At 65.2% G+C, this 25319-nt stretch overlaps 4 protein-coding genes across 6 annotated transcripts; 1 reads left to right on the top strand and 3 right to left on the bottom strand.

The window, feature by feature from the left end:
* Positions 1–840: 840 nt before the first annotated feature.
* DPEP1 (dipeptidase 1) lies at positions 841–5261 on the bottom strand. Of its 2 annotated transcripts, none has more exons than XM_058813625.1 (11): positions 5060–5261; positions 4571–4702; positions 3349–3481; positions 2996–3128; positions 2599–2749; positions 2437–2506; positions 2034–2210; positions 1820–1904; positions 1671–1746; positions 1384–1519; positions 841–1110 (listed from the first exon to the last, which is right to left on the bottom strand). In XM_058813625.1, the coding sequence occupies exons 1-11, from the start codon at positions 5194–5196 to the stop codon at positions 934–936; spliced, it is 1407 nt and encodes a 468-aa protein (XP_058669608.1). In that variant the 5' UTR covers positions 5197–5261; the 3' UTR covers positions 841–933. The 2 variants fall into 2 exon arrangements, with proteins under 2 accessions (XP_058669608.1, XP_058669609.1); XM_058813626.1 differs by having other exon boundaries at positions 4571–4705; positions 5060–5103.
* Positions 5262–5753: 492 nt separating this feature from the next.
* On the top strand, positions 5754–8177 carry LOC131563587 (sulfotransferase 2B1-like). Of its 2 annotated transcripts, none has more exons than XM_058813692.1 (6): positions 5754–5942; positions 6339–6547; positions 6691–6817; positions 6891–6985; positions 7481–7661; positions 7794–8177. In XM_058813692.1, exons 1-6 carry the CDS (start codon positions 5804–5806, stop codon positions 7907–7909), a joined length of 867 nt encoding a protein of 288 aa, XP_058669675.1. In that variant the 5' UTR covers positions 5754–5803; the 3' UTR covers positions 7910–8177. The 2 variants fall into 2 exon arrangements, with proteins under 2 accessions (XP_058669675.1, XP_058669672.1); XM_058813689.1 differs by having other exon boundaries at positions 5807–5942; positions 6267–6547.
* Positions 8178–10405: 2228 nt separating this feature from the next.
* On the bottom strand, positions 10406–17434 carry CPNE7 (copine 7). Its single transcript, XM_058813262.1, has 16 exons — positions 17338–17434; positions 16275–16632; positions 14201–14383; positions 14059–14133; positions 13671–13745; positions 13512–13595; positions 13342–13431; positions 13103–13201; positions 12681–12767; positions 12525–12584; positions 12313–12446; positions 12146–12200; positions 11958–12009; positions 11757–11890; positions 11438–11674; positions 10406–11039 (listed from the first exon to the last, which is right to left on the bottom strand). Exons 2-16 carry the CDS (start codon positions 16479–16481, stop codon positions 10902–10904), a joined length of 1710 nt encoding a protein of 569 aa, XP_058669245.1. The 5' UTR covers positions 16482–16632; positions 17338–17434; the 3' UTR covers positions 10406–10901.
* Positions 17435–19065: 1631 nt separating this feature from the next.
* On the bottom strand, positions 19066–24356 carry RPL13 (ribosomal protein L13). Its single transcript, XM_058813677.1, has 6 exons — positions 24313–24356; positions 24015–24127; positions 23024–23165; positions 21416–21589; positions 20114–20170; positions 19066–19266 (listed from the first exon to the last, which is right to left on the bottom strand). Exons 2-6 carry the CDS (start codon positions 24116–24118, stop codon positions 19108–19110), a joined length of 636 nt encoding a protein of 211 aa, XP_058669660.1. The 5' UTR covers positions 24119–24127; positions 24313–24356; the 3' UTR covers positions 19066–19107.
* Between the last annotated feature and the right edge of the window lie 963 nt (positions 24357–25319).

Here is a 25319-nt window from a genome sequence, read left to right as displayed (position 1 = left end):
ACCCCCTTCCCTCACTGCAGGGACCTGACCCTTTTGTGTGGCCAAACAGGGGCACCAGGGTGAGCAGGAGCAACTGGAACCCAGCTCCCTTCCCCTTCAGGCTGGGCCAGCCCGGCTCCCTGCACCGTTCCCAGCCCTTTTGGGGACAATCTGGGACGCCGAGGGGAGACCCCGGGCTTGTCACCGCACCGAGGTGGCACCACAGCTATGCTGCCATCAGCACCTGCCCACAGCAGCCCCGCTGGCAGGGACGGGGCGGAGGGTGCAGCCTTCCCTTCCCTGCTCCTGTTCCCGTCCCTTCCCTTCCCTGCTTCCATCCCTTCCCTGCTGTTCCCGTCCCTTCCCCGTCCTTTCCCCGTCCCTTTCCATGCCCGTCCCTCCCCTGCCCGGTGCCCGGCTGGCAGGCGGGCGCTGTGCCTCAGCCAAGTCCCGAATGCCACAGGAAGATGATGGCTCCCCTTCTCCTCCTGCCTGTTCCGCCGCCTCCGCTCCCCAGACAGGCTGTTCCTGAATGCCAGAGGAAATTGCTAAGGAGATAATTAAGTAGCCAATTAATTAGCTAATGATTAATGGAAGCATCCTGCGGAGGCAGCTCGGCAGCCGCCCTGGCCAGGTGCTGCCGGGATGTGTCACTCCCGGTGCCGGTACAGCTTCCCGGTGTGCGGGGCGGCACGGCCGGGACCCCGCGGCTCTGCCCGGCCGGTGGCACTGCCGGTGACACGAGGGGTGGCCGGGGACACGCAGGGTGACCCAGCATCCCCAGGCAGGCCCCCTGGCTGTGCCGCAGAGCCGCACACGGACGGACACTCGCTCGCTGCGGGCGCTGCTCGAGTCACGGATTTATTTTGCCGGCAGGTCCGGCGGAGAGGAGAGCGGGATCTGCCCCGCCCGGCTGCCCAGGCACGGTGCCAGGCCCGCGGTGCCAGGCGGGCGCTAGGAGAGCAGGGCCAGGAGCAGCGCCAGGGCCAGCGGCGGTGCCAGGGCTGCGGGCGGTGCCCGGGCGGTGCCCGCGCCGTTGGAGTAGCCGTAGCTGGTTCTGCACGACCTCTCCAGCTCCTCGAAGGCGATGGGGGTCTCGAGGGGAGCCGTGCCCTGCAGGCTCCTCTTCACCTGCCGTGGGCACAGCGTGGGCTCCCGGTGAGAGGGGCACGGAGCCCCTGCCCCCCCGCACGTCCCTGTGCCACCATCCCACACACGTCCCGGTGCCCCGTGTGTCCCCGTGCCTCCCTGTGTCCCCACAAATTCCTGAGTGCCACATGCCCCGATGTTTCAACTGCGGCTGCTGCCCCAAGTGTCCCCGTGTCCCATACATCCCCATTCCAATGCTCCCGGTGCCACTCGTGTCCCCACAGGTCCCCTTGCCCTGTCCCATGCCCCGCTCACCTCCTCCACTCTGCTGAGGACCCGGAGCAGGTTCTCAGCCAGGGCTCCCTTCACCTCCTGCTCCGTCCAGTTCCTCGCCAGCAGCTCGGCCACCAGCATGGGATACTTGGAGACGTCCTCCAGGCCGGTGGGGACCCTGTGCCACCCCACTGCTCACAGCTGGGCCACCCCCAGCACCCCCAGCTCCCCACACAGGGTGCGGGGGGGGCACCCCTGCTCCTCAGGATGTCCCCATGGTGGGGACGCTGTCCCATCCCATCCCATCCCATCCCAATCACCCCCTTTACCCTGAGACCCCGTCGTAGTCCCCCCCGAAGCCGACAGCCTGGGCACCGGCCACCTTCTTCACATAGTCCATGTGGTCTGTGGGGGAACACGGGGGTGAGCAGGGCAGGGGGGGACACTGGCACCCCCTGCCACCTGGGTACCCCCTCACCTGCCACGTCCGACAGCTGCGCCTTCTCGCTGCAGGTCACGTAGGCGTTGTAGAAGTTGACCATCACCAAGCTGCCCGTGGAGGCCTGGGGAGGAGCTGCCCTGAGCCCCCAGAGCCCCAGAGCCCCCCATGTCCCTGCTGTGCCCCCAGAGCCCCCCATGTCCCTGCTGTGCCCCCAGAGCCCCCAGTGCCCCTGGCCGTGCCCCACGCTCACCACCAGCTGCAGCACGTCGTCGGGCACGTTGCGGCGGTGCTGGCAGAGGCTGTAGGCAGAGGAGTGGCTGAAGATGACGGGGGCCTTGGAGATGTTCAGCACCATCTTCATGGTGTCCACTGAGACGTGGGCCAGGTCCACCATCATGCCCAGGCGGTTCATCTCCTCCACCACCATCTGCAGGGACAGGGGACGGGGCTGGGGGCTGAGGGGGACATGGGAGGGGTCCCCTCTGGGCGTGGGGGGACAGAGGGATGGATGGATGGATGGATGGATGGATGGATGGATGGATGGATGGATGGATGGATGGATGGAACACTGCACCCAGCATGGTGCCAGTGGGTGCCAGTACCACATTCCTCCAATGCCACTGCTCCTGGGCACTGCTGATGTTATTCCTCACCTTCCCAAAGGGTGAGAGGCCGTGGTGCACAGGTTCCTCATCGTTGGTGTCCACCAGCCAGTTGTCAGCCCTGCAGAACAGGGAGAGCATCAGAGTGGCCACCCCTCTGACCACATCCCCCCATGGCAGCGCTGCCACCGTCCGTGCCCCCGGGGGCCCTACCAGGGGGTGTTGCAGCTGTGGGTGAGGGTCATGTAGCGGGCACCCAGGCGGTACAGGGTGCGCAGGACGCCCAGGCTGCTGTCGATGGAGTGGCCGCCCTCCACCCCGATCAGGCTGGCCACCTTCCCGGTCCGGAACGCCTCCCGGATGCCTGCGGGAGGGCGGGGACATCAGCGGGGCGGGCGGGACCCTCGGCAGCCCCGTGGTGCCCATCCCCGTGGTGCCCATCCCCACAGTGCCCCATCCCCGTGGTGCCCATCCCCGTGGTGCCCATCCCCGCAGTGCCCATCCCCGTGGTGCCCATCCCCGTGGTGCCCATCCCCGCAGTGCCCCGTCCCCGCAGTGCCCCATCCCCGCCGTGCCCGTCCCCGCCGTGCCCGTCCCCGTGCCCGCTCACCGCTGCTGTCGGTGACACAGAGGAAGGTCTCTGGGTACAGGTCACACATGCGCTGCACCACGTCCATCTGCTCCAGCGTGCGCCTCACCGCGTCCTTGTTCTGCGTCTCGCAGGGCACGTACACCGACCAGAACTGCCCGGGCACCCCGCCAGCGTGAGCACTCCCTCAGCACAGGCACTGTCCACCCTACTGCTCACCCCAGCAACTCTGCCAGTCCCGGTGCTGCCCCAAGACCCCCAGTGTTCACCCCGGTGCTCTCCCTGGTGCCCCTGCCCTCCCAGAGCCCTCTCACTCTCCCTGGTGCCCTCCCGGGTGCCCCTGCCCTCCCCAGTGCCCAGCCCCGTGCTCCCACCTGCCCGCCCACGTGGCCCTGGCGCAGTTTGGGGATGTTGGTGTGGGTGTCGTTCAGCAGGGTCAGGTTGGCTGCTGGCAGCCTCAGCTGGTTGTAGAACTTGCGGAGGAGCTGCCAGGGCAGGTCGTTGTGCCTGGGCAGGGACAGGGTGGGCGCTGAGGAGGGGCCAGACCCTCGGCCCACTCACCCTCAGGCTGCCCACCCTGCTGGCTGGCCACACACACAGTGCCCTCATCTGGCTGTCATTCCATCCATCCATCCATCATCCATCCATCCATCCATCCATCCATCCATCCATCCATCCATCCATCCATCCATCCATCCATCCCTCCATCCATCCATCCATCCATCCATCCCTCCATCCATCCATCCATCCATCCATCCATCCATCCATCCATCCATCCATCATCCATCCCTCCATCCATCCATCCATCCATCCATCCATCCATCCATCCCCCCCCAGTCCGTCTGTCCCCCCAGCTGTCCCCTCAGCCACAAGCCCCCCAAGCAGCTCCAGCCCAGAACTGGAGACAGGTCCCTCCCAGGGGACAGTGCCATGTGAGATCCCCCCTGAGGACCCTTCTCTGCACCTTTCCAACCTCACACCCAGGGGAGCCGGCCCAACATCCTTTCTACAGGGATGTCACCGCAGGGACATCCTGGCACGCCCATCCCACACCCAGCAGTGCCCCTGGGGACGTGGCAGGGTCCGGGCTGGTGCCGCTTCCTGCTCCTGTCACGGTCCCACATCCCCGCTCCCCCTGCCCTGCTCCGTGTTCCACCAGGGAGAGCTGCAGGGACCGAGGCCTCCTGAGGCTCCCGAGAAGGGAGCGGGGACACCATCAGCACCGAGCAGGAACTTCCCCCGGGGCAGCCCAGCCCCGGCTTCCCGTACCCTGCCCGCTCCCGCCGGGCTGCGGCGCCGGGGATCCCCTCGGTGCACGGACCGTGCCACGGGATCCGCGGGAAATCTGTTCCTCGTCCCCACACAGCCCTGGGGTGCTGCACGGGGATCCCCTGGGAAAGCTGTCCCCTGTTCCTGCACAGCCCAGGGGTGCTGGCACGGGGATCCCCTGGGAGATCTGCTCCCCGTTCCCGCACGGCGCAGGGGTGCCCGGGCCCGGAATGCCCCCCGGGCTGTCCCAGCAGGGTTTCCCAGCTGGGGTTTTCCCACACGAAGGGAGCAGCCGAGCACGCTGCGGGCCCGGTGACCTTTGCTCACCCGTCGATGACCGGCGTGGTGCTCATGATGCGCTCGGCCTCCTGCAGGTGCTGCTGTCCAGTGCTGGGCAGTGCCAGCGCCAGCACCAGCACCCACACGCTCCCGCCGGGCATCTTCTCCCGCTGGCTGCTGCTGCTGGGGACAAGGGGGGACCCGGCACCGCCGTGAGAGCGCAGACACTGGGATGGCCGCTCCGCGCTCCTCCGTCCCCTCCCGCCGTCAATAAATAACCAGGAGCGTGGCGTTTCCCCTCCCTGGCTGCCCTGTGCCCGCCTGGCAGTGCCAGGGCTCCCTCGCGGCCTCCCCAGCCCAGCCCCGGTGGCCGGGCCGTGCCTCGGCCTCTCCTCCGAGCCGCGGGGACGCTCCCGATCCCTCTAATGAAGCCCAGACGTTCTTCAGTTGGGAAAGTGCCAGTCCCGTCCGCGCCTCAGCCTCCCCCGGTTCGGCACTGGCACCCCCGGCACCCGCGGGACCCCCGGCCCCGCTCACCCCGGCCCCGGACACTCGGGCGGTCCCTGCCTGCGATGGCTGTGGATGAACTTTTCCGGCTTGCGTGCGGCGACGGGGCTGGGATGGGCTCCGGCCCCCCCAGAGCCACCCCCGCCGTGGCGCCGGAGCCGCCGCATGCCCGGGGGCAACAGCGGGGTGGCACGGCCGGCTGTGGGTCTGCTGCTGCTGCTGCTCCGTGTGCGCTCGGGTCCCCCGCACTCCGCTACCGCTGCAGCGTCCCGAGGGGAAACTGAGGCACCGCCATGCCGCGCATCCCTGCTGGCTCCAGCTGTGCCGTCCTTCCCAGCGAGGCCTTGGCTGCGCTTCGGGAATGGCATGGAGCCACGCGGAGATGGCCGGTCCAGCTGGACACCTCATCCTGGGGTGTTCCTGATGGCAACAAACCCCTCCTGCGGTGCCGGGCACGGGGAGCCGGGGTGGGCACGGTGCGGGGCTGGCATCGCTCGGCCTTCCCGGGCCTGCCCGAGGTGACGCGGCCCCCGCGTTTCCCCGGCTGCGGCGGTGGCTCAGGAACGGGAGGATTCCCATCCCATCCCACCGTTCCCATCCCATCCCGGGTGCGGGCAGCCCCTGCCAGCCGCGCTCTCCCGGCGCTGGCCCCAGCGCGGATTCCCGGCTCCCCGGCAGGAATGTGCCGGGGGGTTCCGGCCCCCCGCCCGCCGGGGCCGCTTCCTCTTTCTGCGCTACTTAAGCGGCTCCCGGCGCGTCCCGCCCGGCCGGGCCATGGAGCGCATGGAGGTGACCGAGACCTTCGCGGGCATCGCCCTGCCCGGCCACCTCCACACCCAGGAGTCCCTCGGCTTCGCCGCCGCCTTCACCTTCCGCCCCAGCGACGTGCTGATCGCCACCTACCCCAAATCGGGTGAGGGGATGGGGGACACCGGGACAACGAGGGGACGGGGCTGGGAGCCCGGGCTGGGGCGGGAGCTCCCCCGGAGCTGCCGGGGCTGGGACACACCCGGACCCGGTCCGGCTGGATCTCTGGCACAGCACGGGCACCCCGGCCAGGAGGTCCTGCCCGAGCCCCTGTCCGGCTGTCCCCAGCCCCAGCCTGGTGTCCCTGGGGGCTCGGGGAGGGACACACGGCACTGCCGGCCCAGCCGCTGCTACAGGAGGGGTCGGGGTGGGATGGGACGGGACAGGGTCAGCCGTGCCTTGCTGTGCCAATCCGTGCTACCCGTGCCAGGGCAGTGCCATGCCATGCCATGCCGTGCCGTGCCGTGGTGCCGCGGCCCTGCCCTGACAGCCACCCCTGCAGGCACCACCTGGATGCAGGAGATCCTGACGCTGCTCTTCAGCCTCGGCGACGCCCGGCCGGCCAAGACCATTCCCAACTGGGAGAGGGCGCCGTGGCTGGAGCAGATCTACTGCCGGGAGGCTCTGCGGGACACGGGCGGCCCGCGGCTCCTCACCACGCACCTGCCCGCGCCCGTGCTGGCCCCCGCCCTGCAGCGCAGCAAGGCCAAGGTCAGAGCGGTCCCGGGGCTCCGGGGGCCCTGAGGGGACATCCCGCACCCCCGGGGCTTCCCGCAGCCGGGAAACGCTGGGGGATTTCTGAGCGGGGTGCAGGGGAACGCCCCCGGCTGCGGGGTGACTCTGTGTCCCTCCAGGTGATCTACGTGGCCAGGAACCCCAAAGACGTCGCCGTCTCCTTCTACCACTTCCACCACCTGGCCAAGTTCCTGCCCGACCCCAGCTCCTTCGATGCCTTCCTGACGCAGTTCCTCGAGGGCACAGGTAGGGACGGGGGAGTTTGGGGTGGGGGCTGAGCCTCGGGGCTCCCCATCACCGCCCGCCCCCCCCCCCCCAGTGCACTACGGCTCCTGGTTTGAGCACGTCAAGGGCTGGCTGGGCCAGCGGCACCGCCTGGACATCCTCTATGTCACCTACGAGGAGCTGCACCAGGTGAGCCCCGCCGTGTCCTGTCCCGTCCCTGTCCCGGTGTGAGCCCCGCCTGTCCCCGTCCCTGTCCCGGTGTGAGCCCCGCCGTGTCCCCGTTCCGTCCCCGGTGTGAGCCCCGCCGTGTCCCGTCCCTGTCCCGGTGTGAGCCCCGCCGTGTCCCCGTCCCGTCCCCGGTGTGAGCCCCGCCGTGTCCCCGTCCCGTCCCCGGTGTGAGCCCCGCCGTGTCCCCGTCCCGTCCCCGGTGTGAGCCCCGCCGTATCCCCGTCCCGTCCCCGGTGTGAGCCCCGCCGTGTCCCCGTGCCCGGTGTGAGCCCCGCCGTGTCCCCGTCCCGTCCCCGGTGTGAGCGCCGCCGTGTCCCCGTCCCGTCCCCGGTGTGAGCCCCGCCGTGTCCCCGTGCCCGGTGTGAGCCCCGCCGTGTCCCCGTCCCGTCCCCGGTGTGAGCCCCGCCGTGTCCCCGTCCCGTCCCCGTCCCGGTACTGACCGCGCTCCCGCCGCAGGACCTGCGGGGCACCGCGCAGCGCCTCAGCACCTTCCTGGGGTGCCCGCTGGCACCGGGCACGCTGGCAGCCCTGGAGCAGCACTGCAGCTTCTCGGCCATGCGGGACAACGCCATGGCCAACTACTCCCTGATCCCCGCCGAGATCATGGACCACAGCCGGGGCCGCTTCATGCGCAAGGGTGAGCGGGGCTGGGGGCGTGCGGCGCCGCGGGGACACTGCGGGGACACCGAGAGGACAGGGACCCTGCCTGCCTGTGTCCCCCAGGGGTGGTGGGACAGGGACCCTGACTGCCTGTCCCTCTGTCCCTCAGGGGTGGTGGGGGACTGGCGCAGCCACTTCTCCCCCGAGCAGAACGCGCTCTTCAACCGGCGCTACCAGGAGGAGATGGGGGACACGGAGCTGCCCACGCAGTGGCCCATGGCCTGAGGGAGCCGCCGGGCTTTGGGGGGACGCTGAGCCCTCACCTGCTGACAACCACATGGAGACCCTGCAGGGCCCCTCCAAAGCCCCCCTGTGTCACCCCCCGGGGCCGGGGGTCTGCGAGCACCGTCCCTCCTCCTCCCTGGGTTCAGGGAGCTTTCCCGGCCCTGCATTGTGGCCATCCCCGTGCTCCCGCTCCCCCGGCCCGGGGCTGTGGCCGTGACCCCTCTTTCCGCCCATCCCACCCTGCGGAAATAAATATTTATTGTTGTTCCCTGCGAGGCAACGATTCCCATGGGAGCGGGGCGGGAAGCGCTGCTGTTATCAGGAACAGCTGCCGTTATCAGGAGCACATCGGGGTGGGGACGCATCCCCGGGGACCTCATTAACGGGCGGGGGCAATGACCGGGGGGCAGCACGGCCCGGGCGGGGTCACAGCGTGGGGACAGGGCGTGCCAGCACAGCTCGTGGCACGGGGCTGGCTCCTTCAGCAGCACCCAGGGCCCCCCCTCCAGAGCCCCGTGCCCCGTTACCCCGGCTGGGTGCTCTCCCTGCTGGGGTGTTGGCACCGAGGGGCTCATTCCACCCCCAGCACCCTGGGGTGTCCCGGGCAGGAGCAGCCCGAGCCCCCAGCCCCTCTCCTGCCAAGGAATTGCCCCGTGGAGCCCCCGGGCAGCAGAGGCTCAGTCAGTGATTAACTGGCTTCCTCAGGGGGGGCTCGGCCCTGGCACCACCAGGAGCCCTGGCTAGGCCTGGCTGACAGGGGGGAGCTGGTGAGACCCTCCTTGGGCTCTGTGGGACAGTGGCACCAGTGTCCTGCCACTCCTGTCCCCTGTGCCAGCCTTGCCAACCCTGCCCCCTGTGCCAGCCCCTCCTGCCGGCACGGACAGCCCAGCGAGGTGTCCCTGGACACTGCCAGCCCCGAGGGTCCCTCTGCACCCACCCTCCGTCCCCATGGGCAGGGGTGCCAGGGCAGCTCCTGCCCGCGCAGGAGCGGCCCCGCTGCATCCTCCCGGCGGCAGGTTTGGGTTTCCGCGGCAACAGCCGGGATCCCGCCCCGAGGGGATGAATCACAGCTATAAATAGGGGCTGATGGGGGGACAGGTACCGCGCCCCTGCCCCTGCCGTGTGCTGCCAGCGGTGCCCAAGGGCCGGCAGAGCTGCCCCGGACAGTGACACCCACCTGGGCCAGCCTGGCACCTGCGCCCAGGGACGTGGCAGCACCCGGAGCCCAACTCGGTGGCACCTCAGGTGGCCCCTACCCCGTGAGGCTGTGCCAGGCCCCAGTTTCAGCCCCTGTGGTGGCCTTGGGCACACCCTGCCCCTGAGGATGTCACCGTGCCAGGAGCATCTGCTGGCACCTTGCTGGCAGCCTCAGCACACAGCACATGGCAGGAGTGTGGCACAGTGCCCGGCACGTGGCACAGCATGAAGCATGGCACATGGCACAGGGAACATGGCACACAGCACGTGGCACAGGGCACACAGAACATGGCACACGGAACATGGTACCTGGCACAAGGAATGTGGCACCTGGCACAAGGAACATGATACAAGGAACATGGCACACAGCACGTGGCACAGGGCACACAGAACATGGCACAAAGAGCATGGCACCTGGCACAGGGCACACAGAACACATCACATGACAAATGGCACAGAGCACATGACAAATAACACATAGCACAGGGAACATGACAAGGCACACAGCATGTGGCACAGGACAATGCACGTGTCACATGAACAGATACATGGAGTACGCCACACTGCATGCCACATGGCAGAGCACGTAGCACACAGCATGTGGCACATGGAACACACACGTGGGACACGACACAGTCATGTTACAGGTGACCGTGGTGCATGGCCCATGGACGTGGCACAGGTTACACACACAGAGCACATACATGGCACAGGGAACAGAGCTGGGGACACACGGGGTGTGGTACAGGTCATACAGCACATGGCATATGGCACAGGGAACACAGTGCATGGCACATGGCATAGAGCACATGCTAGAGGGCACACAGCACATGGCGCAGGGCACATGGCGCAGGGCACATGGCGCAGGGCACATGGCACAGGGCATACAGCACATGCTAGAGGGCACACAGCACATGGCATGTGGCACAGAGCACACAGCACAGGGCACACAGCCCATGGCACAGGGCACGGGCCATGTGCCGGGCAGCAGGGCCGGCTCCGTGGCTGCCTCTCCCCGCTCCGTGCCCTGGCACATCAAAGCCGCGGCTGCTCCGGCGCTCCCGGCTCTCTCCCGGCCACGGACACCGGAACGGGGGCGCTGCCCTCGGCTCTGGTCACCGGGCGGGGCACCGGTGTCGCCGCGAGGGGACACGGCAGCGGCCAGAGCTGCCGGCCTGCCCACCCACCCCAGTGACACCCCGAGGGTGGGATCAGCACCCAGAGAGCAGGAGGGTGGGCACAGGGTGGTGCTTTATTGGGGGATCATGCAGCCTCCAAAGGTCACAGTGACAGAGAAGCGGGGACCGAGGGGAACGAGGGGACCGAGGGGAACGAGGGGACCGAGGGGACAGCGGGGCTGGACGGGCAGTGCTGGGGGTGTCCTGCACGGGGGGGCCGGGACCTTCCCCGTGTCCCAGCCGGGGGTTGGCGGCAGGGCAGGGCCTGGCGGGGACCCCGTGTGTCCCCAGGGCACACCAGGACGGGGGGGTCTCACTGGGGCACATTACACTGGGGCAGCCAAAGCTGGGGGGCACTGGGGGTGTCTCACAGGGGAAACTGAGGCTGGAGTTGGGCTGGGGGTGCCTCACTGGGGAAAAGCGGGATCGGGGGTCCCTCACTGGGGAAAAGCGGGATCGGGGGTCCCTCACTGGGGAAAAGCGGGGTCGGGGGTCCCTCACTGGGGAAAAGCGGGGTCGGGGGTCCCTCACTGGGGAAAAGCGAGGCTGGGGGTCCCTCACTGGGGAAAAGCGGGGTCGGGGGTCCCTCACTGGGGAAAAGCGAGGCTGGGGGTCCCTCACTGCGGGGAGCCGAGGTTGGGCTCGGGGGTGGGGGGCCGGGGGCAGCGCGGGGGAAAGGCCTTGTAGCTGTAGTACTCCACCACCTGCTTGGGCACCTCCGCCAGCACGCACTTGGCCAGGGCTGTGGGCGACGCCTGCGGGACACCGGGACACCGGGCTGAGCCGCGGGACACCGGGACACCGGGACACCGGGCTGAGCCGCGGGACACCGGGACACCGGGACACCGGGCTGAGCCGCGGGACACCGGGACATGGGGACACCGGGCTGAGCCGCGGGACACCGGGACATGGGGACACCGGGCTGAGCCGCGGGACGCCGGGTCCTTGCGCCAACAGGGGCAGAGGGGACCGGGGGGACAGAGCGGGACGAGAAGGGAAGGGATGGACCGGAGGGGGAAAGAAGGGACGGGAGGGGATGGAAAGGGGCGGGAGGGGACAGAAGGGGTCGGGAGGGGATAGGAAAGGTCGGGAGGGGAGGGAAGAGCCAGGAGGGGCAGGCAGGGGCGGGCAGGAGCTGTCGCTCCCCACTCACGTTCTTGAACTCGCGGAAGGGCACGAACTGGACGATGTCGCGCAGCACGGGCTCGCCCTTGGGGGAGCGCAGCACGCCGTCGTCCCCGTCCAGGATCTGCATGTCCGTGAAGTCGGCGTTGCCCACGCCGACGATGATGATGGACATGGGCAGGTAGGAGGCGCGCACGATGGCCTCCCGCGTGTCCGCCATGTCCGTGACCACGCCGTCGGTGAGGATGAGCAGGATGAAGTATTGCTGGGGGGACAGGGATGCTCGGGGGCTGCCCGACCCCCGCGTGCGGGGGCTGAGCCGGCCCCGGCGGGGCGCGGGGACCCACCGAGGCCTCCTTGGTCCGCTCCTCGTCAGCTGCCACCCGAGCCACCTTGGAGATGATGGGAGCCACGTTGGTGGGGCCGTAGAGCTGGATTTTGGGCAGGCAGCTCTGGTAGGACTCCACGACGCCCTGGATGCCTGTGGGGTGTGCCAGGGGTGAGGGCCACGCCAGCCATGGGCCCGGCCCCTCTGGAGCCGCACTCACCCTCACACTCGTCGTTGTCGGGGTTGAAGTTGATGGCGAAGTCGTGGGAGACCTGGAGGGAGGGAGGAAGAGGAGGGGGCAGCTGGTGCACCCCTACACAGCCCCCAGTGTGTGCCAAGCCCGGCTGTGCCACAGCCGAGGGCACCCAGAGGGACCAGCACAGCCCTGGGTCCCGCAGACCCGCTCACCTCGTACTTGGGGGGGATCCTGGCACCAAAGCCCAGAGCTGAGAATTTCTTATCGCTGCAAGGGAAGGGTGTGAGGAGCTCTGGTGCCAGCGCTGAGCGCCTGTCACCAGCAGATCTCACCCTGGGTGGATGTCACCAGTGCGTGTGGCCCCACCAGGGCCACCAACCTGTCATAGTCCTGGCAGATCTCCCCCACAGCCACCAGAGCCTTGAGGTACTCGTTGGGCTGGTAGGGGTTGATGTAGTGCAGGGAGCAGCTGTTGCGGGGGTCCCCGTTGGAGGCCGTGAAGTCGATGGCCACCTGGAGGGGACAGTGGGGTCACCGGGGTGAGCAGGGCCACGGGCTGTCCCTGCTGGGCGGGGAGGGGACGCTGCTCACCGTGAAATGGATCTGGCAGCCGCCCATGATGTAATCCAGGAAGGAGTAAACCCTGTGGATCTTCCAGAGGGACCTGCGTCAGGCGGCTGTGCCCCACGGAGCCCGGCATGGCCTGGCACAGCCTGGCATGGCCTGGCACAGCTCCCAGGCGCTCACCTTCAGGTCCAGCAGCACCACGACCCCCGAATTCTTGTAGTTGCGCTTCTTGATCTTGTACTTGGGGTTCATGCAGTCCCACTGCACCTGTGGCACCGGCACCCGCGCTGCCTGCGGCCCCCCCGGGCACGGCCCAGCCTGGGCACCCCCACCCCGGTGCCACTCTGCCCCGTGGGGACCCCCAGAACACTGCAGCCCAATAACCCTGCACCCCCAGAGCCCCAGGGTGCAGCTGCCTTCCCCGCTCCCAGCCACCCCACCCATGGCTGACCCCAAACCCAGCATCCCTTCCCCAAACAGGAGGGCAGAGAGAAGAAAATGATGCCGAACCCAGAGGAGGAGCTGGAAGGTGGCTGCTAGGACAGGCTCTGCTGGCAGCACACAGGGTGACCCCAGGCCATCCCCGTGTCCCCATGTCCCACCTTGTTCTCCCCCATGGCCTTCTGCATCTCCTCGAAGGTGGTGAAGAACTCCCCGATGAAGTCGTGCTTGCCCCGCGAGTCGTAGTCCCACACCACACACTGAGATGGGCACGGCTCAGGGGGGCACCGGGCGGCTCAGCCCCCTCCCCAGCACTGAGGGGTGCCCAGCACACCACCAGGGAAGCTGGGGTTCAGATGCCCCCAGTGCAGGCATAGAGGTCCCCATCATTCTTCCTCACCCTCAGCTTCCTCTTCTCCTCGCAGCTGCAGAGCGAGTTGAGGGAGACTTTGAAGGGCTCCCAGATGGGGCTGAGGTTGTTCTTCACCACCTGCAGGACGGGGTGGGGGCTCAGCGGGGCCGGGGAGCCCCCGGGGTGGCCGTGGGGGCCGGGTGCCACCGCAGCCCCACCTCGGTGCGGTACACCAGCTGCTCGCTGCGGTCGTCATCAATGCGGTAAATCTCCAGAAAGGGATCTGACTTGCTGAACAGGTCCTGGGGGAGGAGGATGAGAGAGAACAGTGCCCACCCTGCCCACCCTGCCCTGTTCACCCCCAGCACCCAGCTCACCTTGTCATCCAGTTTCTTGGCTCGGAAGGCGAGCTCCACATAGCCGTTGTTCCCCGAGATCTCCTCCGAGATGATCTGAGAGGCAGCTCTGGGTGCTCAGAGCCTGGCACAGCTTTGCCCCCTGCCCACCACCTCCCTGTGCTGCCCTGGGAGGGGACAGGGCCCCACGTGCCTCCCTGGCACGGCAGGGACCCTCAGGATGGGCAGCAGATGCCATCGGGGACCCTGAGCCCTCCTCAACCCCAAGAGTCTGCGCCACCCTACTGATCCAGTCCAGTGCCACCCAGGGGTCCCAGTACCCCAGTCCTGTGCCATCCCAGGACTCCATTCCGGTGCCACCCTCTGTTCAGTGCCACCCCAGGGCCCCCATCCCGGGCCCGGTGCTCACCGTGATCGTGGACTTGCCCGCGAACTTCCCGTACTTGAGGAACAGCGGCTTCGTCACCCGTTTCTGCGCCACGATCTGCGGGAGCCCAGCGTTGGGGAGGGGACGCGGCCGGGGGGTCCCCAGTGGGTGTCCCCAGGCTCACCTGGCCCACGGTGCACTCCATGCCCCCCAGGAAGTCGTCGTCGTGCGTGCCCACGCCGGCCTGGCCGTGGCTGTCGTACACCTCGAAGCGCAGCTTCTGCACCTCCTCGAAGTAGTAATCGACCGTGAAGATCTTGGCGAACACGGGGTTCAGGTTGCTCTTGATCACCTCGCTGCGATCCACCTGCGAGGGGGTGGCACGGAGCCTTGGGGTGCCAGGGCTCACACGGGGGTGCGGGATGGGGGTTGTTGGGAGGGGAGGCGAAGGGATGGCACATGCCAGGCTGAGGGGTACAGGGAGGAGGGATGGGGCGGTGAGGGATGAAGGGATAGGGGTGCAGAACAGGGGATGCAGGGAAGGACCAGCTGTGCCCGAGTGAGCGGCATTTGGAGGAGCCCCTTGTGCCCCCCACAGCCTCCAGCCCTGGGTGTGGGACGCTGCTCCCTGTGGTCATCCAAGGGGATACTCTGCCTCTGGCTGTGCTTTGCCACAGCTCTGCTGGAGCAGGAGCAAGGGGCTGGTGCCAGGACAAGCCTCTGTGCCCATCCTGGTGACCCCCAGCTCTGGTGGCCCCAGTGGGCAGTGGGTGCCCAGCAGCTCCTGGCCGTGCTGGCAGCGGGTGCTGAGCAGTTCCGGAGCCTCCCCCGCACTCATCCCTGCCAGGGGTGACTCAAGGGGACACATCCTGGCCAGGGCACCCTGCCAGCCCCTGCCCATCACTGCCTGCTCAGTCCAGCATCATCTGTCGAGCCCACACTGCTGCCACCCTGCCACGGCCACCTGTGCCCCTCCTGTGTGGGCACTGCCAGCCCCCCATTCTGGGAATGTGGCTGTGGGGTCCTCAGACCCTCTGGACCCAGGGCCTCAGAGCCAGCAGCAGAGCCAGGTTCAGGCGCCTGGTCTGGGGGACACAGGCTGGCTGGGACAGGAGTCACTCCAAAAGGTGGCTCAGGAGGGACCCTCCTGCCTCTTGGAGCTGGCTGGTGTCTGGCATAGCACAGCCTGGAGTGTGGCATGGCACAGCACACAGAGCGTGGCACAGAGCGCTGTGGCACCGCTGGGTACAAGTGTTTGGCATGGCACAGTATACAAAGCGTGGCACAAGGCACTGTGGCACAGCCGGTGCAAGTGAATGGTGTGGCATAGCACACCGCAGCTGGCACGGTGCCCCTGTGCCCCCCTCCCTCCCTCTGGCTGGAGCAGAGTCGATGACACACCGAGGGATTTAGCGCTAAATCCGCCGGCTGAGCGGCCGCGATTAGAGCGGGGCTGTGGTGCCAGCCAGGAGCTCAGCACGGGGAGGGATGTAAGGAGCTGTGCCAGCCCCCATGCCAGCCCCAGTGCCAGCATCAGCCCCAGTGCCAGTGTCGGCGCCAGCCCTCCAGCCCTGAGCCACCCTAGGGTGGCTGAGGTGTCCCTTGTCCCTGTCCCGGGGCACTGGAGCCACTCACGAGCAGTGGGCACCATGCCCGCCCCACTCCCCGGCCCCACTGCAGCCCCATCCATCCCCACAGGCTGCCGGGTGCCCCACAGTGCCCTGCCCACCCTGCCTCACCCCCTGGACCCCGTTCTGCACCCTGCAACCTGTTCTGCACCATCTCCTGCACCCCATCCCGCACCCCTGCTCTGCAGCCTCTATCCCGCTCTGAACCCTGCACCCTGTTCTGCACCTTGCACCCCATTCTGAACCCTGTACCCGCTTCTGAACCTGCTCTACACCCAGCAGCCCATTCTTCATTGTCTCCTGCACCCTGGTCTGAACCCTGCACCCTACTCTGCATCATCTCCTGCACCCCTGCTCTGCACCTGGAACCCCTTTCTGCACCCTGTACCCCCTTCTCTCCCTTACCTCCTGTACCCTGCTCTGAACCCTGCACCCCTTTCTGCACCCTGTACCCCTTTCTCTCCTGTACCCTGCTCTGTACCCTGTACCCTGCTCCCCACCAACTCCTGCACCCTGCACGTCGCCCCCCACCATCTCCTGCAGCCCCCTACATGCCCCACCCTGTGCCCGGGTCCCACCCTGCCCTGCCCGGCTCGGTGGGTGCCAGCAGTGCCCCCCTCTCTCTCCTACCTCCATCCACTGGCCCTGGGACTGCATCAGCAGCAGGACACAGGGGTCCGACTTGTTGAGGGTGTCTCGGTCCAGGAGGTGTTTGCAGCTGACCCGCAGCTCCACCTTGGACAGCACGGCCAGCGGGGCCTGCGGGCACGGCTCGGGCACGCCGCCCATGCCAGCCGGGCGCGGCGGGGCACAGGCGGCCCCGTGGGCGAAGGGCATGGCGGGCGGGCTGTCAGCGAGCCGGGCAGGTGCCCGTCATGCCCGGGGCACGGGGCCCGCGCTGCCGGGCACGGCCCCGGTGCCAGGCCAGGGGTCCCGGGACACCTCCGAGCCGGGGGGCCCGCTCCAGTGCCGATGGCTCCGCGGGGCTCTGCAAGGCATCAAAGCACGGCGGGGTGAGCGGGAGCTGGCACGGCCCGGGTACCCCAGATCCCAGCCAGCACCGTGGGCACAGCTGTGGGGCTCACACTGTCCTGCAGGGCCGTGCCCAGCAGTGCCCCAGCCCCACCCCAGCGGCAGGATGAGTCCCGAGGGGAGGGGGGCCCTAAGTGGGGTGGGGTGCCCACCCTGGAGTGCCCCGTGTGGGGCTGTGGAGCAGAAACCCCCCCCAATCTCTGTGGGCAGCACCCCCAGCCTGGGCAGGGCTCTCCGGAGGGGAGCGGGGACACCAACTCCGTGTGTGTGGCACCGGGTGACAGTTCCCCCGTGCTGGGGACAGCGTCCATCCTGCCCCCGAGGCTGGCAGCACCCAGCCAGGTGATGGTGCCTGACCGGGCAGCGAGGGGCTGTGCCAGTTCCGGCCCCGGTCCGGGGTTGTGCCCCCACCTGCAGGTGCTGGGGGCTCCAGGCTGGGGCAGGGGCAGAGCAGCCCTTGCCCAGCTGTGCCCTCCCGTGCCCAGCCCGGCCGAAGTTTCCTGGGGAAGTCATGCAGTGCCCAGGCCCTCCCCTCACATGGCTCCGGTGCCCCGGCTCCGGTGGGCACCGTCCCCCTTCCCGGGATCACGGGCGCCCCTTGGCATCACCCGCCGCTCAGTGGAGGGGACAGCGGGTCCCGCCCTGCCCGTCGCCCCCTCACCTGGGTGCTGATGTCCCGGGCTGGGCACGGCAGGGGCCGGCTCGGGGCGTGCCCGCCGTGCCGGTGTGCCCGCCGGAGCTGCTGCCGCTGCCACCTCCACACAACTGACTCAAGCTGCAGCTCGGGAGCGGAGCCCTAAGAGGGAGATGGATGACAAGCTCCGTTAACTGCCTCGCTGCCGGCTCCGGAGCGGAGCCCACCCCGCCGCGGGGCTGAGCGGGGTCCGCAGGGTCCCCGGCACCGCTGGCTGTGCCAGGGCAGGAGCTCCTGCTCCCAGTGAGACCCCCATGGCACAGCCACCGCCCCCCACCCGCCCCAGTGCCCCCCACGGGGTACCCAGGGCCACCTTGGTCCTGGCCCCCCACACTCTGAGCCAACAGCCCAACCCCATGGTGGGGTTCCCCCAAACCCAGGGGGTGCCCTCCCCACATGCTGGAGCAGCCAGACCCACATTCCATGGAGCCCCATGGACTGAGTCCCCAGCCCGGGACCCCCCACCCACCCCTGTCCCCCCAGCACTGCAGCACTGTCAACCCAGCTTTATGGGAGATGATGTAATTAGCTCAAATTTGGAGGGATTAAAATGCAGATAGGGCTAACAGGCACGAGGGCACCCCAGGGCCCGGGCTTCGGGAGCTAATCCCCAGCCTGCCTGGCAGAAATAGGCCACCCTCCTTCCCACTCCCCCCACAGCCCCTGCACGGCTCGGTAGGGCAGGAGGCACCAACCCACAGCAGGACGTGGGCTGGGCAGAGGGGCTGGAGGGACACCGTGGTGATGGGACACAGGCAGCAGGCACATCTCACCTCTTTGAACCGCCCAGGAACCTCGCAGCTGTGCCAGGACTGCAGCACTGAGTACCCCATCCCATCCCATCCCATCCCATCCCATCCCATCCCAAAAATGGGCTGGGTGGGTGCTCCTGGAGCAGCTCTGTTTCCACAGACCCATCCCAGTGACCCATCAGCCTCTGCCCAGGGACAGGCAGAGCCTGGGATCCCCCCAACAGCCACGAGGATCAGCCAGAACCCCCCAGTTTCTCCTGAGCTCCTGTGGTGCCATTAAAAGTATCACAGAACCATTTGGGATGGAAAGACTCCCAGATCAGTTCACCCTCTCCCCAGCAGTGCCAAGGCCACCGCAATGTCCCCAAATGCCACATCTACCATGGGATGGCCTTTAATCCATGAAGAAATGGCTAAAAGCGGCCTAGAACTGGAGCAGGGGCTGAGCCAAGGGCCAGGGCATGCAAGATGGCACAGCAGCGGTCCAGCCCTGGGACTTGGCTCCATCCAAGCCCAGCTGAGGGGCTGGGCCACACCTTGCTCCCCCTGTACCCCCCCCCAAAAGTGGGGAAAGCTCCCCATATGGACAGCACCCGAGTGTCCCCCACCACAACACCCAACTTGTACAGGCTTTGCCTCACACCGAGGTGTGGGAATCATCAAACCAGGAATAGGCATGGAAGGCAAGAAGGGGCAGCAGACAAAGCCTGGCACTGAGAGGGAACCCCCAAAGCCCCTCAGAATCAGAGCAGAAGGCAGCCCAGGCTGCAGCCCTGACAAGGCAGAGGAGTGGGCACAAGACAGGTGTTTAACTCGAGTTGGGAAATGTGGAGCCTCCAATCACAGTCAACGAGGCTTCCCACGCTGGAACACATCCCTGCACCGCCACAGGCACACGGGGCGGCTCCGCTCGCTCCATGTGCCCCAAAACCACAGCACACCGGGCTCTCTACGGCTCTTTATTGACAGTTCTGGGGAGAACAGTTCATTTCTTCTTCTCCACGTCCTGCTCCGCCGCTTCCTTGGCGCGCTTGGCGCGGATGCCGAAGAGGCGGGCGTTGGCCCGGGCCATGCGAAGGCTGGCAAAGGCCTTGAAGTTCTTCTCGTCCTCAGAGATGACACGTGCCTTCTCCCGCTTGAAAACCTGCGGGGAGAGTGCCAGACAGTCAGGCTGCCCCTCGGGGCTGAGAGCCTCAGGAGCTGCCCCTCAGGAGTCAGACAGTCAGGCTGCCCCTCGGAGCCCAGGCTTCCCACCATGGTGTCTGTGAGAGCAGGGGGACCAGAGCGCTCGTGCCATCTACAGGCCCTGCCCTCTGCCGGGATCTGCCTTCCCGCGGGCTCCTCACCGGAGCAGGAATGAAAACAAGCACCACGGGAAACCTGAGTCAGCTTTCACAGAATCACAGCATTGTTAAGGCTGGTAAAGACCTTTAATAGCGAGCTGTTAGCCCAGCACCACCATGGTTACCACCAACCTTGTCCTCAAGTGCCACATCCATGTGTTTTTTGAGCACTCCCAAGGATGCGGACTCTACCAACTGCCCTGGGCAGCTGTGCCAGGGATGGACAGCCTGGCCAGTGAAGCGATTTTCCTAATATCCAACCTAAACCTCCCCTGGCACAGCATGAGGCTGTTTCTTCTAGTCCTGTCACTTGTTGTCTGGGAGGAGAGCCTGACACCCCCCCTGACGCCCCTCCCAGCTCCACCCTCCTGTCAGGGAGTTGTAGGCAATGACAAAGAGGTTTGTGACACCACTGACAGCAGCTCTGGGAAGCAGAGAGGATTTAGGGACAAATGGTGACCATAGAACTTGCCTCAGCAGTCCCACCCCAGCTGAACCCAAAGCACCCACAATTTCACAGTTCTCTCAAAGACTTATTCCTGGTTTTCTTTTGATCCAGGATGGGCAATGCCTGGACACAGCCATCTCTCTCTCCACAAGTCCAACCTCAATCACATCACACCCAGAACATGATTAAAGGACACTTACATTCTTGATGGGCATGACAGGTCCTGTGAGCTGCGTGGCCATCTTGAGTTCCTCTGGCTGCACAACAGAAGATGGGAATTTAGAAGAACAGAATTTAAACTTCTCTGGCTAAAACCTCAGCTAAAGCACAGCAGGTACCCAGCTTAAACATGGTGCTAATGATCCTGCCAGGAGCTGTAACACTGAATGGGAACAAAGCCAGCTTGGCACTGCTGAGCTGCACCAGCGACCCACGCTGTGCCCGGATCCGGCCAGAGCAGCAGCGGCCACAGCTCTGCCAGCTGGGACAGCTCTGACACCAACTGTGCTGCTCCCAACTTACACAGGATCATCCAGGTTGGAAAATACCTCCAGGATCATCCAGTCCAAGCTGTGCCTGATCCCCACATGTCACCAGCCCACAGTACTGAGTTCTACATCTGTTCCTTCCTTGGACAGCTCCAGGGAAGGGGATTCCAAACCTCCCTGGGCAGCCCCTGCCAATGCCTAAACACCCCTTCCAGGGAGAAATTCCTGATGTCCAACCTGAACCACCTTCCCTGGCACAAACTGAGGCTGTTCCCTGAGCCTGCTTTTCTCCAGGCTGAGCCCACACAGCTCATGTACACCAAACACGTTCCTCAGCAACTCCTTCTCAAGTTGATTCCAGCTTCTTGTAAGAGCATGTCATCAGACAAAAATGACTGAACGTTTACTGAATACAGCTGACTTCCAGCAAACACATCTGAATCAGAGTTTCAGCTCCAGGCTCTCTCTCCCTGCTCTGAAGATGGAGTTAAGCAGCCTGGAGCTGCCAGATTCTCCACAAGATGGAAGGACAGTCTGAACTCGCCCTTGTGTTCCCTGGATCTACTGGCAGCAGAGCCAGGGAACACAGCTCGGCTCTGATCCTGGAGAGGTTTTAATGAAAACCATTTTTGAATGTCAATAACAATTGCCTTCTGGAGCCTGCCTGGCACAGAGCTCTGGAGCCACTCACAGCCTGTCCCTCAGCCTTCCACTGCAGGACTGACTCCAAGGGGAATTTTCAGCCACTGTGACAATTTAGCTCTCTAAACTAAAACTCAATTGGCTGAGCAAGGAGCAAAGCTCCAGGAATCAGCACCTAAACAAGCCAGCAGCTGCTCAGCCAAATGCCTGGCTGAAGTGTCACTGCAGCCCAGAGTGCCCTGTTAGACTCAGCCCTGCCAGGCCTGGGCTGGGCTCAGAACCATGGGGCTCACGCAGTGGAGAAGGCTCAGGAGCTCTGCCTGACTCCAAACCTCCCAGAACAGGACACACTTCCAGCAGTGAGGTACTCACAGAGCTGTCTCCCTTCTTGGGCATGGCTGGCTTCCTGGGGAAGAGGATGAGCTTGGAGTGGTACTCCTTCAGCCTCTGCACGTTGGCCTGCAGGGACTCTGTGGACTTGTTCCGCCTCCGGGGATCCACGGAGATGCCGATAGTCCGGGCAAACTTCTTGTTGATGCCAGCGAGCTGAGAGAGAGGAGAGAGCGGTGTCAGCATGCCACAGCTGCCACCAGCCAGGCAGGGACCCCGGCACGGGTGCAGGCTCTGGAGGAAGGCTGGGCATCAGCTCAGGGACCAACAAAGGGTGTCCTGCTGTATCTTTGTGCTTAAAATGTTGCTCGGGCTGATTTCTGTAGGTGGATTTCCCTAGAGGAGCAAAGTGCAACCCCTGCAGGACACGTTTAAATTTGGATTCACACAGATGTTTATGACTCAGCTCGTGGACAACTGTTTCACTGAATACTGGGAGCTCCATTAAATCAGGATTTTTTTCCTAGCCATCTGAAACAACCATTAAATAATGTCTATTTTTTTAGATTATCTTAAACAAAAACCTAATTTTCTGTTTGAAGACAAACAGCTGCATCCTGCTTTGTGTTCCACCATTACTCAGAAATTAAAAAAAAAAAAAAAGCAATGAAGTATTTGGCACCCAGAAGAACAATTTCCCTGCCTCAGTGCACCAATTGCAGTTATAAATGCTTTAATTAAGACACTGAGCCAGGCACAGAGGCAGCTGGTGCTGCCAGCGAGCCCTGATGTGGAATCTGATCACAGAGACACAGTGGGTGGCTTTGAAGCCCACCTTTAGCTGCTCAGCACAGCTGGGCAGGTCACAGCGACAGGGAACAGCGGACAGGGAACACTTCCCATTTTAATCCAACTATCTGGGCTTTAATCCAACTATTATTACTCCAGCCACTCCAAGATGCTGTGCTGAATGGTTCTTCCTCCTGGTACAACATCCTCTGCTAATCTTAGAACTAAACTGAGCTTAGTTTACTTGGTCCTTAACTGGAAACATTGGCTAAAATATTTAGAATTAGCAGAACAATGTTTCATGAACAAACAAGTTAATGAAGATGACCTTAATCTTCTCCCTCTCCCAAAAAAGTGTAGGAGACTCAAGGCTCCTTCAGAATTCAGATTTCATAGAATCTCTGAATAGCCTGGGTTGGAAAGGACCATAAAGATCTTTAAGTTCCATCTCTTGCCGTGAGCAGGAACACCTTCCCCTAACCCAAGCCCTGTCCAGCCTGGCCTTGGACACTTCCAGGGATGAGGCAGTCACAGCTTTCCTGGGCACCGTGTGCCAGAGCCTCCCCACCCTCACAGGGAAGAATTTCTTTCATATACCTAAACTAAATTTCCACTATTTAAGCTTTATTTTCACAGAATTTTAAATTACATTCTCACTAGATAAACATTTACCTTTCAAAGCACTTTTCACAGCCCCACTCCACCACCACAGGTAAGACCATTTTTCCTTGCTCCCAGAGCCAGGCAATGCACAGCCCTCCCTGGCAGGTACCAACACCTGAGAAAGTCACCTTGTGCAAGACAGGAGAATAGCTCAGCTCAGACTTTATTTGCCTTTCTGAATGGATGCTCTGTACTTACCTTAAGCTCCTCCAGGCTGAAGCCTCTGCCAGCACGGACCTTTTTGTGGTATCTGATGGTGGGGCACCTGACGATGGGCCGGATGGGCCCGGCCACGGGCCGGGGGGCGATGCGGCGAGCCTTGGCCTGGCGAGCCTTCCTCCTGGAAGGGCAGGGTCACAGCATCCTTCAGCTCGGGAACACGGAGCCCAACCTGTGCCCGACCCCCAGCACCTCACCAACCCAGCCTGGAGCACTGAGGGCTGCATCCAGCCCCTTCCTGGGCAGCCCCTGCCAAGGCCTGACCGCCCTTTCCCGGAAGAAATTCCTTGTGATGCCCAACCTGAGCCACCCCTGCACAAACCCAGGCTGTTCCCTCTCCTCCTATCCCTGTTCTCTGGGACCAGAGCCTGATCCCTCCTGTTAGGCAGTCGTGGAGACCCAGAAGGTTCCTCCTGAGTTTCTTTTCTGCAGGCTGAGACCCCCCAGCTGCTCCTGGTGATCCAGACCCTTCCCAGATCCATTCCCTTCTCTGGACATGCTCCTCAATGTCTGTCGTGCAGTGAGGGGCCAAATATAACACTGGAGTCACAGGTGCGACATCAACAGCAGTACAGGGGATAGGCCCTGCCCTGGTCCTGCTGGTCACAAACCAGGTGTCACCAGCCTCCTGCCCACCTGTGACAGCCACGGGCTACACGGCATTTCTACGACATGTGCCACTCCCGCCTCGCAGGGGGGCACCTCCTGCCCTGCGATGGCTCCCGAAGGAACAGCCGGGCCGGTCCGGCTGCTGCTGCCCTGGGACCGCCGCTGCCATCAGAGACCCAGGGAAGTGCGTTCATCACAGCGGATGCAGCGATTCCGGAGATGTCTCATCACTTGGCTGCGGCTGGCAGCGGCTCGCCCCGGGGGCGAGCAGAGCGGGGCATGGCGGAACAGATCCCCGGAGTCCCGGCCCCGCCGAAGCCGGGCCAGCCCCTCCCGCGGCCCGCGGAGCTCCGGGACTCACCTGCGGAGCTTGCGGGCGGGCTGGTTGAACCAGGTGGCGACTCGGCGCTGCCAGTCCTTGTGGAAGTGGGGCTTCAGGATCATCCCATTGCGGCTGGGCGCCATGGCTGCGGCCTGCGGACACCGGCACGGTTAACGCGGGGACAACCCGGGCGCCCCCAAGCCCGCGGTCCCCGGCCCGGCGCGGCCCCATCGGCACCCCCGGGGCCTCCCCCGCGGCCCCGCGCGGGGCTGTGGCGGCGGCGGGCGCGGCCCCGGCGGGCGGATGGCGACGGATGGAGCCCCCGGCCCTCACTCACCTCCCGCCACGACAATGGCGACCGGAAAGGAAGCGCTGGCGCGGCGGCGCCGGAAGTGCCGCGGCGAGGCCCAATGGGGAGCGCGGGAGCGGCCCGGAGAGGGGCGGGGCCAGAGAGGGGCGGTGGCGGCTGCTCCGTGCCCGCAGCAAAGATGGCGGCGGCTTAAAGGGCCCGCGCACCGTGAAGGAAACGGGGAACGGGGAGCGCGGACACGGGTAACGGGGCCGCAGGCAGCCTCGACCAGCAGCAGCGGCTCGATGCCCCCTCTCTCTCCAGCACCTCCTGGGCAGGACAATGGGACGGACACTGGGCAGGGGTTCCGCTGGTCCCAAATCCTGAGAGATCCCCATCCATCCCCAGAGCAGGATCCCAGCTCCCTGCTGCCCTTGTGGGGTAGCAGCATTCTCTCGCAGAGGCAGGAGAGGGATCTCCATCCCCCGGGCAGATCTCAGGTCCCGCAGCGGTGGGATCCCAGCCCTTCCCGGGGGCAGTGGCACAGCAGCGCTGGCAGCAGCCCTGAAGCCACCAAGGAGCCTGCGCTGTCCCCCAGTGCTGCTCCCACCGTCACCCTCAGCTCCACAGAGCTGAACCCCCCCGCCCCACAAAGGGTCTGTGAGTTAAAAAAAGAAAATCAAAGAAAACTTGAAATTGCATCTGCTGCTAGAAAAGGAAATTCAGAGTGAGACTGGGAAGAAACAAACAAGTTTGGAATTAAAACATCCAGGCAGCAGGGTCCAAAATGTAGAAAGTTACTTGTGTCCCTGAACTCCAGGGAAATCACTGCCTAGGCACTGAGAGACCCCAGGGATTGGGCTGGGACAGGGGAGAAGACACAGTGCAGAACACGTTCACATTCTCAGGGAGCAGGAGGCTCCCAGCTCCAGCCTGACCCAGCACAGGAGCCTGGGGCTGAGGCAAAGGCCCCAGGGCTGGGAGCTGTCACAGGCCAGGCTGGGGCTGGGGTCTCTCAGGTCACAGACAGTCCTGATGGAGTAACTCCAGACAAT

The sequence above is a fragment of the Ammospiza caudacuta genome, chromosome 13 (assembly GCF_027887145.1).
Source record: "Ammospiza caudacuta isolate bAmmCau1 chromosome 13, bAmmCau1.pri, whole genome shotgun sequence".
NCBI classification, from domain to species: Eukaryota; Metazoa; Chordata; class Aves; order Passeriformes; family Passerellidae; genus Ammospiza; species Ammospiza caudacuta.
The sequence above is the reverse complement of the archived record's forward strand: the minus strand, read 5'-3'. Positions and strand labels throughout refer to the sequence as shown.